The sequence below is a fragment of the Phaseolus vulgaris genome, chromosome 6, assembly GCF_000499845.2.
Source record: "Phaseolus vulgaris cultivar G19833 chromosome 6, P. vulgaris v2.0, whole genome shotgun sequence".
Classification (NCBI taxonomy): Eukaryota; Viridiplantae; Streptophyta; class Magnoliopsida; order Fabales; family Fabaceae; genus Phaseolus; species Phaseolus vulgaris.
The window spans coordinates 2302110-2322364 of NC_023754.2; the positions used below are offsets into that span (position 1 = coordinate 2302110).

The window sequence follows — 20255 nt, forward strand, 5'->3', positions numbered from 1 at the left end:
GGGGGGGTGAATTTTTTAGTAAAAGATTTTCGCAAAGACTTGGTTTAGAATGAATCTTTAACAAACAATCTAGATAAGCACTTAAGGAAAGCAATCAAACAATCCAAAAGAAACAGATATCAGAATTTTAACCGGTTAAAACTGCGTTTTAATTGATTGTTTATGCCAACAGTAAAATTATCAAATAGTTATAGAGAGTTTGAGAGAAATAGAAATTTACACAATAGGTTTATACTGGTTCACTCAATCCCTGAGCTACATCCAGTTCTCAGACAACCCTCTGAGTTCCACTAGTAATCAACACAAATTACAACACACACCACAAAGAGGTGACTTTGAATCCCACAAAGCCTACTCACCCCTTTGCAAAACTTCACACCTCAAGACAGAATAACCTCTGTCTTTACAGGATTTCAAACACACACAGTATGTAAACGAAGTACAATTACAAGAAACTAAGCAAGGATAGAAAACACCTGGAATTATAGAACCAGAGATCCTATGATAAGATCTTGTCACCACAACAAAGCTCGAATAACACTCTTGCTCTTTTGAAAAAATCTTTTCAAAAACCAATATCTCTTTCTCAAATCTGAATCAATACTTGTTGTATTTGTTGTGTATTTTGATTTGAAAGAAAGCTTTATTTATAGCATTTGAAAAGCAGCCGTTTTACGCAGTTTTGATCAACTGAATCAGTTAAAACAAGTTTTCAAAAATCTGTTATGAAAACACATATTTAACCGGTTGAAACCACGATTTAACCAGTTGAATGAGTCAAGTAGTTGCATAACTAATTCAAAAAGCAGTTTCAGAACTTCAAGCCAGCTAAGTGACAAACAACCGATTATTTCAACAAACCAACCGGTTGTTTTCCCTTTGCTTGGAAAAACACTTAGTTTCTTAAAACAGTTTTGGTCAAGCTTTGTGCAAGGTTAAAGACTGATTTTAACAAAGATTCTAAACAGCCTAATCTAAACCCAAACCCAAAAAGTAGCACAACTTCAGGCTTCATGTGGATTTGAAACATCAAAGCTCCCATGTTCAACAATCTTCCCCTATTTGATCGAGACAAATCCTTGGGATGCTGTTAGGAATGTTCTTGTTTAGAATCTGGTCAACCTGCATTCATTGAGCAAACACAGAAACATAGGGTAATCTAATCCAAAACAGATGAGCACCAAAAACCAGTTCTGTCTTGGTGATTTCCAAAACAGGAACATCAGCCAAATCAGTTGAGAAACCAACACACATACACAGGTGCAAAACAGATAAACAATAAGTTATTTTGCAGAAATAACCGGTTGAAATTTTGTAAATCAGAGTTTAACAATTTAAAACAAAATTCAATTTTAAAATAGCTAAAGCAGTTCATAGCAGCAATGTTCAAAAAGCAGTAACGGAAGCAATTATTAAGAACATTACAGAACCAACAAACCAACTTTTCTCCCCCTATTTGTCTCATCAAATAGAGAAAAGGTAGAAAAACAACAAAAACAAAAACAAATTTAAACCAGAAATTTTAAACAGAAGTAAACTAAAAAGAAGGATTGTCCTCCCTCTCGAATTATAGTTCCAAAATCTGTCTTTGGACTTTTTCAATCTGCTCATTCAGTGTTGAAAAATGTGTATCCATGTTGCTAAATCTTGATTCAGAGATAACATAGAGGTTGCTTTGATTCTTAACAAAGGTGTCCATACAGTTGATCATCAATCTTTCAAAGGGTGACATTGTAGTCATCCTTTCTCCCATGTTAGTATCATTGTGATCATCCTCTTGAGTCTCAACAGTTGGTTCATCTTGCATTGCTGCCTCCTCAAGTTCATCACCTTCATTCATTCCACTTGGGCCAACTTGGTCACCATCCTTGCTTACCCATCTTCCACCAATTTTAGTAAATCCCATTTTACTTAGGGATCCACTATTGATCTCACTGGAGGGCTTGATTACTTCAACTAGCTCCCCTTCTATATTCACTTCACCAAATTTGGATATATGTTTCTAGTGAGCTATAGGAATCTCTTCAGTTTTTGCTATTTGAGGATGCTTCTCACAGAGTCCAACTTTTGTTGTTTCATCCAAGTGAATAAGACCACCTTGGGTGTGTTCACACTCTTTCTACTTGTTTCAAGTAGATACTTGTTGATAAGATCAACATCACCTGAAAACCACCATTCAAATTTTCCACCGCTCTGAACACCCCTGGATTTCATTCTCTTAGCTGAAGGAGGAGTTCCAGCCATTGCTAAACTTAGAAACAAGCTTTGGCACACTGCAGAAAAAACCTTAGAACAAAGAGAAGAAGAAAAAACAGATTGTATGTGTGAGAGATAACATCTAATTGCATTGTTTTATATAGCCAAAAATTCATGGTCAAAGATAGCATAGAGAGGGTTGTTTTCAAACAAAAAAACGAATCAAATATGAACCATAAAGTTGTTTTTGTCAGTCAAACAGAAAAGTACAGATTCACATGTTGATTTGACCAAACATTAAAGGCAATTTTGATTTTCAAGATTGGAGGAATCTGATTCATTAATAGAAAATGTAGCAGAGTTGAATTGTGTTCAAACAATCAATTAAAGCAATATTGATGTGAGTTGATTAGAAGATGAAGCATTAATAGACACTTTTAAGAATTAGGATCAAGATTCTACAAGCAATTCAAGAACACAAACCAAGAAACCCATGGGAAACCCATTTCAAGAACACAAATCAAGAAACCCATGGGAAACCCATTTCAAGAACATGAACCGATTGATACATCAACAAGTAATTCCAACTGACTAAAACAAGAACAAATGACAAACTATTGATTAGAAACATTCAATAGCAACATTTGAACGATTGAAAATCAAGAAAACAACAAAGACATGTTTTAGAGTTTTTGATATAGAATGGGTATGGAAGAAGAAGATGAAGAGTTGAAGAAACTTATGTGGTTGAAGACAATGGGAGTGATCACGCCACTTGGATGGTGGAAGGCTCCAAGATGAGTGAGAGTGCCGTCACTTGAGGATTCCCAAGACCCACAAGATAAGACAAAGAGAAGGAGAGCAAGTCTCACAAAGAAACCACTCAAATTCTAGAGAGTAACTTCACTTTCAATTTCAATATTCAACTTATTATTCTAGGTACCAAGCACCCCTATTTATAATGGATTCGGTCATTGTACAAGGGAAAATGAGTTGGAAAAGTCACTCTTCTAGCTCTTTGTAGCGCCTAAGAGAGAAAGGAGTAGGAAGAGTCACTTCTTCCTACTTTTCCTAAAAAATGCGCCTATAATGCCTTACAATGAGAGGTATCTTTTGGTTTTCCTCTTTTGGCATTTTCCTAAGGCTACTCCTATACTAAGAACACTAATAGGAAGAACTTCAAGTGTTGTGGTCCTTGACCATTCCTCCTATTGATGACATCTTTAAATGTTTGTTGAGATGACCCTTCAAATATAGCATCCTTGGTCATCTTCATGTATTTTTTATTCTCATCAAATATTGACCATAGTTATTACTTGGTTGAACAGAATCTCAAATCAGAATTTAAATTTTAAAAACAGATTTGCCTAGTGTTTGTCAAAGAGAAAACAATCGGTTGAATTTCTGTACTGATGAAAACAAACAAATTTTCAATTTCACATGTTGTATACAATCATTATTGCTTACCATGTTCACAAGATATCAATTGTATAAGGAATAGATAGAATACAAAGTAATTACAGTCCAGACATAGAGTATAATCAATGAATTAGATTTAAGAAACAATGTTTTTAACAAAGAGAGAAATACGAACTTCATTCTTAGATTTCAGTTTACACAAATGTAGATAGTTCATGGAATCAGAACAAGACTTTGACATGTACAGAGATCCTCTTGAGGTCCTGTCCTTTCTGAAACTTCAAGCAAAGTCAGAATTCTGCAAAACAAAACTTTTTCCAATCACAAAATTTGATCCCTTAAAAAAATTGCGACCTTTTGTGTTAGACCTGTCTTTAGAACCATCAATACGTCTAGGAATCCATTTAAAGATGCCCTTAGGCACAAGAGATTTACGAAACCTGCAGTACCTAACAGAATGGCCTTTCTTCATGCAATAGAAGCATGTAACAATCGGTTGAATCGATCTTTTAACCGATTATTTTTGTGGAGCAGATGAAAAAGGTTTTGAAATCCTATTTTTTTTGCTTTGAGGATAGAAGCCTAAACCAAATTTTCCAAAAACACATTTTTGAGATGCAAGAACATCTTCAAAATTGGACTTTCCAGTTGTAAGTTTGTCCAAGGTTTTCAAAAGATAGTTGATCCTGCCTGTTGACCAGGACGCAAGAACCTTGCCTCGTCAGATCTGGATCGACTCTGCGCCGTGTTAGCTTCGGTCCTTCGCGTTGATTCGCCTCAAGAACCTGCAAAAAGACAGAACGGCGCCGCTGCGGCCGATCACGCTCCGACGCCCAAGTCAGCGACTGAACCACCAAATACTAAGAGAAAACTCAAGAACTCTCTGGAACCGTGCAAGATTCTCTCTCAGCGTACTCTAGTTCTCGCAAGCGTAAAGAAGCAATCTAAAACGCGTGCGTACCTCAGAAGTTCGCTAGAATCTCTTATATACCTGTGCACTTTCTCTCTCCTGACAGTTACACATCTGGACACGTGGCTCGCATCCAGCTGTACACGTGTCACCATCTGGAGCATCCTTGACTTGGGCGCCACTTCTTATTCTTCAGGCTTTTGGCTAAGTTACTTACGCAAGAAACAACTCAGCGCATAACTGCCTTGGAGCGTGATCTCTTCTGCGTGGCGAGTACGGGTGCCTTCATACACACCTACCCTGTGGTCTCGCCGGCCGCCTTCATGATCTACTTCACTTGCTTCGTCGTGCATGCTCGGGTAAGCTGTTCCCCGACCTTAACCTCTGGCTAGCTAGGGAATGACTACCTGACGGCTTCATCCTCTGCCTCGAAAGCCTGGAACAAGCTTCACTGATCCTTCGGCGATGTCCTCCTTTCGGCGATCTCTGATCATTTGGTCGCCTGGGTTTGCATCCGGCGACTTCATCATAAACCTGGTGACCGCCGGTTTAGGTATGCTAGAGATCGGAGCACGCCAACTTAAAGACTGGCGACTACACGAGCCCCCCGATCTCCTTCCCTTCTGCCAGCCATGAGCCCCGCTCAACACGCCTACATAATAGCTCGCTGCCACGTCATCACCTCCGACTACCTGGGCGGTACACAAGCCCCCCAGTCTTAAGCGAAGACTTGTCCAGCGAAAAGACTAAGTGGTCACGTCACTGGCGATCTACGTGGCACTGACGCATAATTCCAAACGTTCGTACCTTCTGCTTTCCTGACGCTCCACCAAACACCTTTCCAATCGCTCGACACGTGGCTTCATCAACGGTCATCTTTAGCTGTCGTTTGCGCTTCCAAAATCGTTTGAAAAACCCTTAAACCCCTTTCATTTTTACTGTTTCATCATCTTTCTGCCCTCGAAACGCTCTGAGTCTTCTCTGCAAACCCACGACGCTCTTCGACTCTCTCAATCCCCAACTCCCTTCAACGTTTATCTGATCATCGAAAGGTACCTCTTTTACCTCTTCTGTTGATATTTGTTGCATTTTAACCGATTTGCATCATCCATTAACTGTCTGGTGCATACGCTGTGGGTTGTTTCTTCTTCTTCTCCCTTTTCGTAACTTAGGGCTTCGTCTTCCATTACTTTCATCACAACGAACTTTCGTTCGTTCGTTTTTCATCCCTCGTTCACAATCGAGTCGACCTCTACGACCTTCGCTCATCTTTCTTTTCCTTTTTCCTTTGCAGTTCCCGCGATGGCTCGTACAAAGACCACTGCGAATCCTCCTCCTTCGTCGCGAAACCCTCCATCCCAAGCGCATAACCCACCGCGAGCACTTGGTGCTCCCTCTTCCCAGGCTGAGAGGCCTGCAACCTCTCGCCCCAACCTTGCTCAAGCAACTCCACCAATCGCCGGAGGAGCCTCCATTCCCTCTCCAGACTACAAGAAATTATACCCATGGGCCAGCTCAACTTTGCTGAAGGAGACTTCTTCGGTAAACTCTGCTCTGGCGGTGCTTCGATTGAAGAAAGGGGACGAACCCAACCTCTCGTTTCACAAGGAGCACGATGACAAACTGATGGTGCTGTCTTGCCCCCCTGACGTGCCAATCTGCACGGATGACAAGGGGAACAACGACGAGTTGTTCTGCTTCGTGTATACTACCCTCTTCAAGAAGGTGAAACTCAGGTTTCCCCTCACCCGTTTTGAACGGGAACTCTTAACCGAGCTCGACATCGCCGCCGCCCAGCTCCATCCCAACAGCTGGGCATTCGTGCGGGCGTTTCAAATTATGTGCGCGCATTTGGGACTACCGACCTCGGTAGATGTATTCCTTTTCCTGTTCGAGGCCAAGAATCCTGGAGATCGCCTTTGGGTGAGCCTGAACGGAATTGCTGGGAGGTCGATCCTTTCTATCTTCCAGCAATCTTACAAAGATTGGAAGGGAAAGTTCGTCCAAGTGCGCCAAAATGACCGAGACCCTTCGTTGCTCGACGACTTTCCCTTGTACTGGGTAAACAAGGGAAATAAGGACTCCAAGGGAAGCTTCAGAAGGCCAAGAAGCCCCGACAACATGGGCGAGTTGGACAAGGACCTATGCCTCTTCTGGAAGAGCGTGGCAGCCGCTAACATCACCTTTCCCACCTCTTCAATCATCTCCTTCGAGTTCTTCGAGGACCAACTCGAGGCTCACATAGGTTAGTACTTACCTCGACATTTAGGTTTCATCTTGTACTGCATCTCTGTTACCTGTTATTGAGCATCCTGCTGGTCGCACACTAGATCTGGTTCTTATTTCCTGCGTCATTTGTTTGTCTCGTTTGCACATGTACTCATATGTTTTACCTTTGTCTTTGAGCTTACTTGTATATTTTTGCACTGTGCAGATCTCATGCTGAGCAAAGGCAAGCTAGCTGAATTGAGGGCGCTCGCCCGAACCCACGGATTGGCGTCGGGTTCCCAAACTGTGCCTAACTCAGTGGTGGAGATCGCCGCTGCTCAGGGCAGATCGCCCCCTCAAGGCCCAGCTCCTCCAGAGGCATTGCCCGCTCCTCAACGAAAGAAACTCATCTTGAGGAAGCCAAAGAGGAAAACTCCTCAGGTGGTCCAAGAAGATGAAGAAGAGGACGCTGAGGCGACTGAGGATGGCCACATTACTAAAAGGAGAAGGGTGGCACCTTCTTCACCACCTGCTCCACCTGCTCTACCAACACCAACGCCAACACCAACACCACCTTCTCCCCCGGCTCCAACATCGCCAGTCCAAGCAGTGCCCTTGGCGGCTGCACTTCCTGCGGTTGAGGCCAACGAGCCCAACTTCATGGAGAACCCTCCGAGCGCCTCCACGCCATTCGTATCCGCTGGAGAGGGTCCTCCTTCAACCGCCTTAATCGCCGAAGCTGCGCCAGGTGGGGATGAAGGCGCTCATAACTCGCCAATAATCATCACTGAATCCCCCACATCACCACCACGCCACGAAGCCCAACCTCAACAACCAATCCAAGAGGGCGACGGTGAAAGCCAGCACCAGGCTCCTTCAGCGCCTCCACCAACAGCGGTTGCAAACCTTCCCCTCGCGGTCAAAGGAATCTGGGGGCCCTTCACAGCTAGGCTTAAAATGATGGCAGAGGACCTCCCCTCTATCATAACTAAAGCTGTGGAGAGCTCCAACAAGAAACTTCAGGATGATATCTCCACACTCGAAGAGGAGAATCGCCTGATAAGAATCGAGGCGGAGAAGTTATCTTGCAACCTTATGATGGCGGAAATCGAACATTCGAGGGTGGAGGACGCCATGAGCACCGAGCTGAGGGTGGCGCGTAAGGAGGCCACCGATCTGTGCCAGAAGCTGCATCTCCTAGCTCAGGAGAAAATCGAGCTGGAGAGCAAGCTGGTTCCCTACCGTCTCAAGGTGGCTGACCTGGAGGCATCAATCAAAGCAGATGCAGCCAAGGAAGAGAACCTTGAGAAGAGGTCAGTCGATCGGGAGGTTCTCTTAGGAAAAGTTGAAAAAGAGAGGGATGACGCCGTGGCTGAGCTCGCCGAAGCCAGAGAGGGGAATGCAAAGATCGCGGCAGAGCTGGCCCAGGCGCGGGAGGAAAACAAGAAGGTTGCTGAAGACCTCGTTCAAGCTCGTGAGAAAACTGAAGAACTGAAGAAACAAGCTGATGAGCTAGAACAGCAAACCGAGGGGCTCAAAAAGCAAAACGAAGAGCTCGAACTGAGCTCCGCCCAAGTCCTCGCCGCTGGGTTCGACGCCGCCCTGGAGCAAATCACCTGCCAGTACCCCGATCTGGACCTCTCCATGGTGTCACTATATAACGAAGTGGTGGATGGGAAGATCGTGCCTTCTGAAGATTAGTCATCTCCCTCCACCACTTATCTGCCTATTTGCTTTGTACAAACTTTGTAATAACTTTCTTTCTTTGTATTTGAACTGATGCCACTTTTATCATAGATTTTTCTGCTTCTTCATACGATCTCTCTGTTTGCCTTGCTTTTTCTTGTAAAAATCGCTTAAACAAAATTGACTTAGCGACTCTACCGTTTAGTTAATGCTTCGAACTCGATCAAGCTATCAACTTTCGAACGATAGCATTTGAATAACTTGTGAACTTTAAGGCAATGAACTTCAGCGTGAAATTACTTACTAAACAGCGAGCTTCAATCCAACTGATAGTTTAAGACATAGTTCACCTGATCTGCTCCATCAAAACGGGCCCTTACTCTTGCCGTCGCTTGAACTTTTTCTGATCGCCAAAGAGTCTTGGCGATACCAGCTTCCTCTTGCCTTCATGACTTGGCCATTGTTCCTTCATCTGGGGGTAGAGGCGCCTTTCGGATCCTTCTCTACCTTCCCTGAGTTTCAGAACAGTAAGCCGGATAGCTAGGCGTTCTCTTCGAACCTACCTTAGGTATCCTTTAAACTTCTTCCACCCTCCACACCATACCTGAACTCGTTCGAGACGAGAAGGATTTTATCTTGCCTGAACTCACTCGGCGGCGAGAAGGTCTTTATCTCGCCTGAACTCGCTCGACGGCGAGAAGATCTTTATCTTGCCTGAACTCGCTCGACGGCGAGAAGGTCTTTAACTCGCCTGAACTCACTCGGCGGCGAGAAGGTCTTTAACTCGTGCCTCTACATTGCCCCAGGGGCTACATCTTCTCTCCCCTGGAAGCACTGAGGACTTTTTACCGGTGCCTCTACATTGCCCCAGAGGCTACATCTTCTCTCCCCTGGAGGCACTGAGGACTTTTTACTCCTTCTCGCCTGCACTCGCTCGACGGCGAGGAGGTCTTTATCTCTTTCTCGCCTCAGGACGCGCGATGGCGTTGAGGTCTTTTAAACGCTGCTGGTGCCTCCGATCGTCGAAAGACGATGAGGACTTTCAACTTAACGGATGCCGCCAATCGCCGAAAAGCGATGGGGACTTTTAACTTTAACTGATGCCGCCAATCGCCGAAAAGCGATGGGGACTTAAAACCTTTTAGAAAGCGTGCAACATAAGTTTAAACTCGCCTTAAATCACATTCGAGTGACAAGGTCTTTTTCAAAACTTTCGTAACAACAACAAGCATGCAATCTAAAACACTTTAAACTTCGAAAACTCTTCTTTATTGGGTGGCCTCATTAAAAACCCTCCTTAGGGAAAAAAGAGTGCCCCCTTCAAACTGTTTTAACAGAAAGCTTGCAAACTCTTGGTGTTTGTTTTTACTTACAAAGCTTTTAACTGTAATATAACTTGAGGTGCGTGGCGTTCCAAGTGCGAGGAATCGCCCCTCCTTCCAATGTTTCTAAGCGGTAGGCGCCGTTCCCGAGCGCCTCGGTTATTCTGAACGGTCCCGTCCACTTAGGAGACAACTTATTCTCCATCTCGTACTGGTGGGCCTTCCTCATCACCAGGTCGCCTTCTTTAAACTGCCTTGGCATCACCTTCGAGTTATACCTTCGTTCAATCCTTCTTTTCACTGCCTCAGCCTTTACTCTCGCCTCCTCCCTGACCTCATCCAGCAAATCCAGGTTCAGCCTTCTTTCCTCGTTCGAGTCTTCCGCTACAAAATTCTGGAATCTCGGCGAGCTCTCCTGGATTTCCACTGGAATCATTGCGTCGCATCCATAGACCAGGCTAAACGGGGTCTCATGGGTTCCTGACTGCTCGGTGGTGTGGTACGCCCAAACTATACGGGGTACCTCCTCAGCCCACGATCCCTTGGCTTTCTCTAGCCTTCTCTTCAAACCTCTCAGCAATACCGGATTGGCTGACTCTACTTGGCCATTTGTCTGAGGGTGCTCGACGGATGCAAATACTTGTTGAATTCCCACCCCTTCGCACAGCTTCTTCAACAGGTGACTTGCAAACTGAGTCCCGTTATCTGACACCAGGCGCTTGGGCACACCAAACCGGCACACGATGTTCTTCCACACAAAGCTCTCGATCTTGTGTGCGGTGATCTGGGCCACTGGTTCTGCTTCAATCCACTTGGTGAAATATTCAATTGCCACCACCAAGTACTTCATCTACCTGATCGCCAATGGAAAAGGTCCCAGAATGTCGATTCCCCAGGTATGAAACGGCCAAGGGCTGTAAATCGACTTCAACTCCTCGGGAGGCGCTTTGTGCCAATCGGCGTGCTGCTGACATTGCTTGCAACACTGTGCGTACTTCTTGCAGTCCTCCCTCATTGTTGGCCAGTAGTAACCTGCACGGAGGGTTCTTGCGGCCAGAGCTCGACCCCCGACGTGACTTCCGCAAATCCCTTCATGGAGCTCGGCCATGATTCTTGTACATTTCTCTCCGTGCACACATTCCAGGAGTGGGTGTGTGAACCCAAACCTATACAACTCGCCATCAATCATCGTGAACTTGCTGGAGTTCTTCTTTATCTTCCTGGCCTCCGTCGGGTCCAGTGGCAGAAGGCCATCCGCCAGGCATCGCTTGTACTGTGTTACCCAGGTGTCTGGCTCATGGGTAGCGCAGACCTGTGCCACGTTTACCTTCTCCTCCCGACATACTCTTATTCTCGGCGTTCTCAAGGTCTCCTGAGTTAAAGACCTGTGACTCCTCGCCGCTTTCTCCGTCGACTTGCTTATCTGAAGAACCAGGTGATCTGCCACAAATGCTCTAGGCGTCTTCAGAGTTTCTTGGATCACCGTCCTCTGCCTACCCCCCTTGCCTGAACTGGTGAGCTTAGCTAGCAAGTCAGCTCGGGCATTCTGCTCTTTGGGCATATGCACCACTTCGAAGGAGACAAAGGAACTCTTCAACTCCCGCACATACTCCAGGTAAGCCGCCATTTGTGGATCCTTGGCCTGGAACTCGCCTGTTACTTGTCCCGTGACCAACAGCGAGTCACTCTTAGCCATTAGCACCCTAGCTCCCATCTCCTTGGCCAGCAAGATTCCGGCGATCAGCGCCTCATACTCTGCTTGATTGTTGCTGGCTTTGAAGGCAAACCTCAGGGACTGCTCAATCAGCACGCCGTTGGGCCCTTCTAAGATGACTCCAGCACCGCTACCCTGCTGGTTCGACGATCCATCCACCGAAAGCACCCAACGGAAATCATCCCCCTCAACTCGCGTTGCTTCTGACGAGAGCTCGACCACGAAATCAGCGAAAATCTGCCCCTTGATCGGACCTCGGGGCTCATACTTGATATCGAACTCCGACAGCTCCACCGCCCACTTCACCATCCTCCCAGCTACGTCGGGCTTCTTCAGAACCTTCTGGATGGGCAAGTCGGTCATCACCAGTATTGTAAAACTGTGGAAATAGTGGCGCAACCTTCTCGCCGAAAATACCACTGCCAGTGCAGCTTTCTCCAAGGCCTGATATCTCACTTCCGGGCCCTGCAGCACCTTGCTGACGAAATAAATAGGCTTCTGAGCCTGATCTTGGTCTTGGGCGAGCACCGCACTCACCGCCCTCTCAGTTACAGCAAAATACAACCTGAGAGGGATCCCCACCAGCGGTTTGCACAAAACCGGCGGGCTCGCCAGGTACTCTTTAAGCTTGATGAAGGCCTCTTCACACTCCTTCGTCCAGGCAAACTTGTTGCTTCGCCTTAAACACTGAAAGTACGGATGGCCCTTCTCTCCGCTAGATGATACGAAACGAGACAGAGCGGCCATCCGACCTGTAAGTTGCTGCACTTCCTTCATGGTAGCCGGTCTCCTCATCGCCAAGATGGCAGCACACTTATCAGGATTGGCCTCTATTCCTCTTTCAGTTAAGAGGAATCCCAAGAACTTCCCCGCCTCCACGCCAAAGATTCACTTCTCGGGATTCAGCTTTAACCTGAACCTGGCGATCGTGGTGAACAACTCCTCCAAGTCCGCAACGTGCTTGCTCTTCTCCGGCGAGGTCACGACCATGTCATCTACGTACGCTTGCACATTCCTTCCCAGCATTGGTGCAAGTACCCTGTCCATCAACCTCTGGTACGTGGCCCCCGCGTTCTTCAGCCCAAAGGGCATCACCTTGTAGCAGTAGCACGATCTCTCGGTCATGAAGGCGGTCTTCTCTTCATCCATGGGATGCATTTTTATCTGATTGTACCCCGAGAAGGCGTCCAGGAAGCTCAGCAACTTGCACCCTGCAGCACTGTCGACCAGGGCGTCTATGCTTGGCAAAGGATACGAATCCTTTTGGCAAGCCTTGTTCAGATCAGTGAAATCGACGCACATGCGCCACTTCCCATTGCTTTTCTTCACCAGCACGACATTGGCCAGCCACTCAGGGTACTGGACTTCCCTGATATGGCCTGCAGCGAGGAGCTTCTGTGTTTCATCCCTGATCGCCTGCCTTCTCTCCTCGTTGAACTTCTTTCTTCTCTGTCGCACTGGTCTGACCTGGTTGTCCATTACTAGATGGTGGCACAAGAAGTCGGGGTCAATTCCTGGCATGTCTGAAGCAGACCATGCGAAAGCATCCAGATGCCGCTCTATCACCTTGGCAATCTGGTCTTGGAGCTCAGCCTCCAAGGATCTTCCCAACTTGAAGACCTTTCCCCCGATCTCCCTTTCGAGCCATTCCTCGACGGGTTTGGGTCTAGCTTCCCTGGCGATCACCGCCCTGGCGATTCCCAGCTCCCTCGCTTCCTCTCGGCGGTTCCTCGCCTCTTCTTCCCGCTCGGCGTTCTCTCCCTCAGCCTCAGCGTCCATCATGGCGACGTCGCCCCCGGCGGCCACCTCCATCGCTGCACCGACAACTCGCCATTCTGTGGGCTTGGGCTTCACACCGGGAGGCGGCGTCGTTGTGATGTAACTCACTGACGTCTTGTTTTTCAGGCTATTCTCATAGCACTTCTTCGCTTCCTTCTGGTCAGATTTGATGGTGATCACCACCCCTTCCATTGATGGCAACTTCACCTTCATGTGCCGGGTTGAAGGCACAACTCCTATTCTGTTGAGTGTTGGTCTTCCCAACAGAATGTTATAAGCTGAGGGAGCATTCACGACGAGGTACTTGATTTTCTCCGTCCTCGAGCCCGCCTCATCCGTGAATGTAGTTCTTAACTCTATATACCCCCTGACCTCCACCTGATCGCCAGCGAAGCCATACAAGCACCCTCCATAGGGCCTCAGCTGGTCAAGGGGCAACTGCAGCTGTGTGAAAGTCGGCCAGAACATCACATCTGCCGAGCTTCCTTGGTCCACCAGAACCCTGTGGACCTTCCTTCCCGCCGTAACAAGCGAAATGACTATTGGATCGTTGTCATGAGGCACAACGTCCCTGAGATCATCCCTTGTGAACGTGATGTCCATGTCTGGCGAGTGGTCCTCGAACATGTCTACCGTCATCACAGACCTCGCATACTTCTTCCTCTGTGACGCGGTGCATCCACCACCCGAGAAACCTCCCGCGATGGTGTGGATCTCTCCGTGAGTGGGCATCTCGTGCTGCTGAGCCTCACCTCCCGCTGGCTGGGAGCTCGACGCGCCCCCCGTCCTTCTGTCCACCAGGTAATCATTTAGGAACCCGCTCTTGACCAGGTCGTCAAGCTGGTATCCTAATGCCAAACATGAGTCCACGGTGTGGCCAAAGCCCTGGTGGAATTCACACCAAGCGTCTGGCTTTGGTCCCAACACCTTGTCGCCCACTTTCTCAGGCGGCTTCAGCCTGGCTGCTATATTGGGGATGGCGATCAGGTCCGCCAGCCCCATGACAAACTTATGCTTCGGCGGGCAATTGTACTCTCGGGGGCGCCCTGGACCCCTGCCCTTATTCTTCTTTGGATCATAAGGATGGCGGGTCCTTTGGTCCCTCTTAGCCGCTGCTGTCTCCAACACCCTCTGTGGCTGGATCCTGGTCTGGGCGCGTGGCCTAGCCGGGGCCACGCTCTCTCTCTTCTCGGCGACCTCGCTCTCATCGGCGATGTGGGCCACCGCAAGTCGCCTAACCTCAGCAAATGTGGCGGGTGAGCCCTGATCAACGCCTCGCAGAAAGGTCCCGACAGCACGCCCTTCTTGAAGGCGTAGACCAACATCTCTTCGTCCTTGGCCGGCGAGCGGACCATCTGCGCCCCAAAACGATTCAAATAGTCCCTGAGGGACTCTCCCTGGTACTGCCTTATGTCGAACAGATCATAAGACACCCTAGGCGGCGCCTTGTTCACTATGTACTGCTCGACGAAGAGCTTCGAAAACTGCTGGAAATTGGTTATGTGACCTGTAGGCAGGCTCACAAACCATTCCAGCGCTGTCCCCTGGAGCGTGCTCACAAACATCTTGCAATACACAGCATCCGATCCTCCTGACAGCATCATCTGCGTGTGGAACGTGGTGAGATGTGCCTCAGGATCCTCCACGCCGGTAAAAACAGCCTTCATGGGTACCACATTCGTAGGGATAGGCGTGTCTGTAATCGCCTGAGCAAAAGGCATGGGGAAAACGCGAGGCGGCGTCGACGGCGCGACCTCTTCAGCGATTGGGCGCCCCCGCTGCTCCTGAAAAGCTTGGCGCAATTCCTCAGTCACTCTGCTAAGCTCTTCATTCCTGGCCTAAGAGGCGACCAGGTCCTCATGCATCTTTGCCTGCTCTATGCGCGAGGCTTCCACATTCGCTTGCAACGCACGCATGATCTCCACCATCTGCGCCATAGTCATGGCGCCTTCAACAGCAACTGGCGCAACTGGACTTGAACGGTTGCTTCTCATCTTTCTCATGAAAACTTAACAGATCACAATGAGCGACGAACAACACCTCCTTCAGCAACGATCGATCCAACAATCAATCGGTCAGAGCTTCGCAAACTCCAAAGAACTTCAAGAACACAACCTCAACAGCAAACCTTCACAGAAACTCACAACTCCACCACAAACCACCGCTTCTTCCACGAAAATCCGAACGAACGGCGAAACTTAGATCTCACCGATTAAAACTCGCGCAAACAGCGAAAAACCTCTCCTCACCGAGCAAGAACCTCAAACGAACGGTGGAAAACGCGAACTTACCGAACGAAACGTCAACGAACAGCGGAAAATGGTTGCACCAGCACGCAACCACACAGAAATTGCAGAAACTCCAAGAACTCACGCTGCGGATGGGAACAAGTTTTACACGGCCCCACGGTGGGCGCCTGATGATCCTGCCTGTTGACCAGGACGCAAGAACCTTGCCTCGTCAGATCTGGATCGACTCTGCGCCGTGTTAGCTTCGGTCTTTCGCCTTGATTCGCCTCAAGAACCTGCAAAAAGACAGAACGGCGCCGCTGCGGCCGATCACGCTCCGACGCCCAAGTCAGCGACTGAACCACCAAATACTAAGAGAAAACTCAAGAACTCTCTGGAACCGTGCAAGATTCTCTCTCAGCGTACTCTAGTTCTCACAAGCGTAAAGAAGCAATCTAAAACGCGCGCGTACCTCAGAAGTTCGTTAGAATCTCTTATATACCTGTGCACTTTCTCTCTCCTGACAGTTACACATCTGGACACGTGGCTCGCATCCAGCTGTACACGTGTCACCATCTGGAGCATCCTTGACTTGGGCGCCACTTCTTATTCTTCAGGCTTTTGGCTAAGTTACTTACGCAAGAAACAACTCAGCGCATAACTGCCTTGGAGCGTGATCTCTTCTGCGTGGCGAGTACGGGTGCCTTCATACACACCTACCCTGTGGTCTCGCCGGCCGCCTTCATGATCTACTTCACTTGCTTCATCGTGCATGCTCAGGTAAGCTGTTCCCCGACCTTAACCTCTGGCTAGCTAGGGAATGACTACCTGATGGCTTCATCCTCTGCCTCGAAAGCCTGGAACAAGCTTCACTGATCCTTCGGCGATGTCCTCCTTTCGGCGATCTCTGATCATTTGGTCGCCAGGGTTTGCATCCGGCGACTTCATCATAAACCTGGTGACCGCCGGTTTAGGTATGCTAGAGATCGGAGCACGCCAACTTAAAGACTGGCGACTACACGAGCCCCCCGATCTCCTTCCCTTCTGCCAGCCATGAGCCCCGCTCAACACGCCTACATAATAGCTCGCTGCCACGTCATCACCTCCGACTACCTGGGCGGTACAATAGTGAATCTTTCTTTCAAGAAGTTCACACTTTTCACAAACTTTTGACTCACAACTGTAAGAAGAGTTTTTGTAAACTAAATTAAGGTTTTCAAAATCTTCTTTTGTTTTTCTCAGCTCTTCCTCTAAAGTTTTAACTTTGTTTTCCAACCAGTTAGTCAGAACTTTCAACCGGTTGAGAGAAAGTGGCAATCGGTTGGCTTCTTCATGAGTTTCATTGAAAGCATAAAGCAATTGATAGTAAATGTTACCTTTACTTGAGGATGTAGAACTCATGCTGCTAGATACTGAAGCTTTAAGGCACAAATTTGCTTCTTCATCATCTAAAGAGCTTGAAGATGAGACTTCATTGTCATCCCATGCTACATAAACCTTCTTTGCTTTTCCCTTTTTCTCCTTCTTGAAGTCTGCCTTTTCTTTGACTTCATTATTGGGACATTCAGCCTTGATATGACCATGTTCTCCACAGCCATAGCAAGTATATTTATTAGTATTAAATTCACTAGGTTTTTTTGGAACCATACCTCTTTGAAGCTTGTCTTTTCTTCAAGAACTTGCTGAATTTTCTTGATAACAAACTTATGTTTTCTTCATCACTTCCACTTGAGTCTGGTTGCTGCTTGTGATTGTAGGCTTTGAGTGTTATGCTCTTGTTGTGCTTGTCCTCACTTTCTTGGACAACAAGCCTATTTATTTCAAGTTCATGTTCTCTAAGCTTACCAAACAGAGATGCAACAGACATTGAAGTGAGATCCTTTGATTCTGAGATGGCAGTGACCTTTGGCTGCCATGTTCTATCAAGACATTTCAGTATCTTGATGTTCAGCTTCTCTTTATCAGAAGTCTTACCAAGACTCATCAAGTGATTCATTATGTGAGAAAACCTTTTTTGCACATCACAAATGGATTCTCCCTTCTGCATTTTGAAGAGTTCATACTCTTGAATCAGAGCATGCTTTCTAGCTCGCTTGACATCGTTTGTACCTTCATGTGTGACTTCTAAGATGTCCCACATTTCCTTAGCAGAGCTACACTGTGAAACCCTGAAAAATTCATCACAGCTTAAAGTAGAGGTTATTATATTCTTGGCAATCCAATCAAACTTGGCTCTTTTACTTTCAGTCTCAGTCCATTCAGATGAAGGTTTATCAATTAAAACCTCATCTCTTTTGACTTGAGGTAAAAAGGTATCGTTTTCAATTGATTCCCAAATACCCTTATCAGTTGAGTGCATAAAGATTTTCATTATCACCTTCCAAAATTGGTAATTAACCCCACAAAATAGTGGTGGCTTGTTTATGGAAGCACCTTCCCCAAAAGGCATTTTGTCAGCCATTAAAAAGATTTTCCAAAAAAAACAGAAACATGAACTTGAGTAATTTTCAAGAACCTAGCTCTTGATGCCTGTTCCGGCCGGTTGACCTGGGTCGTCTTTATGTGTGGCTTGTCTTAACGAGTTAGGGCACCTTCGTTTGCTTCGTCTGTCAGTACCTGAAAAAAGAAGGACAAAGGGGCGCCCTCGCGGCCGTTTGCACTCCGACGATCAAGTCAGCTAGCGAGAAACACCAAATACTAGAAACTGTATGATTATCTCAATGACTGAAACTGTATGGCTAAAACTGTGCTACCCTAATTGTCTTGTGCTCTCAGCGAATGTGCCGTCAAGAACAATTAGGGTTTTGCTATGTATGTCTCTCTGGAAAAACTAGGTTAAAACTCGTATAACTGTGAACTGAAAAGCATACCTCTCTAGGGCTTATTTGCGCCCTATATATAAGTGAAAACTAGGGTTCCTTGGAGAAGGTCCTTGCGCCGCTATCTTTAGGATCTTAGCGTATCTGGCCCATGGACTTCCCTTATCTTGGAGTGCAATGTATAACCTCATGGCCCCTTGGGCTCTAACTTGAGTGTTGCATTTATCGCGCCATCATTCCGTTCGAATCCCCTAATTGGACACGTGTTATGCATGCAGCCTTCCCTGGATACCTTCAATGAGCACGTGGGCATTACCACGCGCCCCTTTGACTTGATCACTTATTCTGTACACAGGGACCCACAGCGTCGCTGCCCAACTTAGGGTTACCCCTCCTGTGGGCCCTCTCTTTGTGAAATGCTTACGTCATGCGGGTTGATTTTTTAGGCGATGGGCGATGATCTTGGTGGTGACACATCTCGGCGATAACCGACTTACTCAGTGGTAGAGCATGCCGCCCTTACATACGTCGACTGTGTTGACTTCTTGACTACCTACCTCTCTCTTGTCCATGTCATCATACCCGATGACCTGGTCGGTACACAAGCCCCCCAGTCTTGAGCTGATAACTTGTTTTCAGCGAAAAGACTAAAGCTTGCCCCCTACTGCTCTTGCGGCGTTTTGATGACATGCCATCTTCCGATCAACTGACGTGACACTTCTGTATTGCCGGCGCAACGTACCCTCAAGGGCTCTGACGATGTGACATTCTCTGAGTAAACTAAATGACATTTTAATCCGTACCTTTACCTCGCGACACGTGGCCCACTCACGAGGCGCTTGTTTACCGCTTCAATCATGAGGCTCGAATCTTGAAAACTTCGCATCTCAACTCATTGTCTCAGCTTCCTTCGTATCTGTCTTACACTATTCACCTTCTTTCCAAGAACTTCTTGCCCCACGTTCTTTCTTTGCGACCCTTGCCTTTGTGGCGTTACTGAACCCCTGACCTCCAGTTTCTTTACTGCCAGTGCACACTAGGATGTCTACCAATCCCTCTTCCTCCCGAGTGAGTCACAAGGATCTCTATCCCTTGGCTTCGAGCGAACTACTCGACGAGTACTCTTGCTTACTTTCTACCAGGGCCCTGAGGGAGCACGTGGGGAAAGCATGTTCCTACGATCATCGTGCCTTCGCAAAGAGGCATGATGATGACATCGTCGTGCTCCCTTGTTCCATGGGAGAGCCGGTGTGCGGGGATGAACGATCCAATAGTGGGGTCCCCTTCTTCTATTTCTATCAAGTAGTTTTTAAGGGCGTCGGCTTACGCCTTCCCTTTTCCAGGTTCGAGAGGGAGCTGTTAACGGAGATGAACACCGCTCCAGCCCAGCTGTACCCTAATAGTTGGGCCTTCGTGAAGGCCTTTGGCATTTTGTTCGGCTTCCTTGGGTGCGCGCCTTCTGTGGACATCTTTCTTCACTTCTTTGAGGTGAAGAGGCAGAGAAACAATCTATGGGTAACCCTTAGCAATGTCCCTGGCAGGATTCTTTTGACTCCTTTTCAGCAAACTTTTACAGGGTGGAAAGGTAGGTTTTTTAAGGTATGCTACTCCATCTTGATGCCTTCTGCCCTGGACGGCTTTCCTTTGTACTGGACAAAGGACGCCAAAGCTTTGAAATCTAAACCCCTTAAGAAACTGTCTCCAAGGGACCAGGAAGCTTGCAAGATCCTGGCGGGTGTTGGAGGATTTGATGCGGCTGCCTTAATAAGCTTGGAGTTCAATGCCGAGCTTCTGAAAAGATATATATGTGTGTGAGGCTTTTCTCATGACCTTCCCGCTTCTTGTTATGATTCCGCTCAAAAATACCTTGTCTCACGTATGTCTCTTACTATACTTTACTTCTTCCTTTCACGTAGGTTCGAAGATAAACGATCATCAGAGGACTCTTCTGACTCGGGCTTTGCGGTTTGGAGA

The 20255-nt window shown here is 47.2% G+C and overlaps 1 protein-coding gene across 1 annotated transcript; it reads left to right on the forward strand.

The window, feature by feature from the left end:
• The first annotated feature begins 6964 nt into the window (after positions 1 to 6964).
• On the forward strand, positions 6965 to 8434 carry LOC137833205 (filament-like plant protein 1). The gene has a single exon (XM_068641567.1). The coding sequence runs from the start codon at positions 6965 to 6967 to the stop codon at positions 8432 to 8434; it is 1470 nt and encodes a 489-aa protein (XP_068497668.1).
• The last annotated feature ends 11821 nt before the right edge of the window (positions 8435 to 20255 follow it).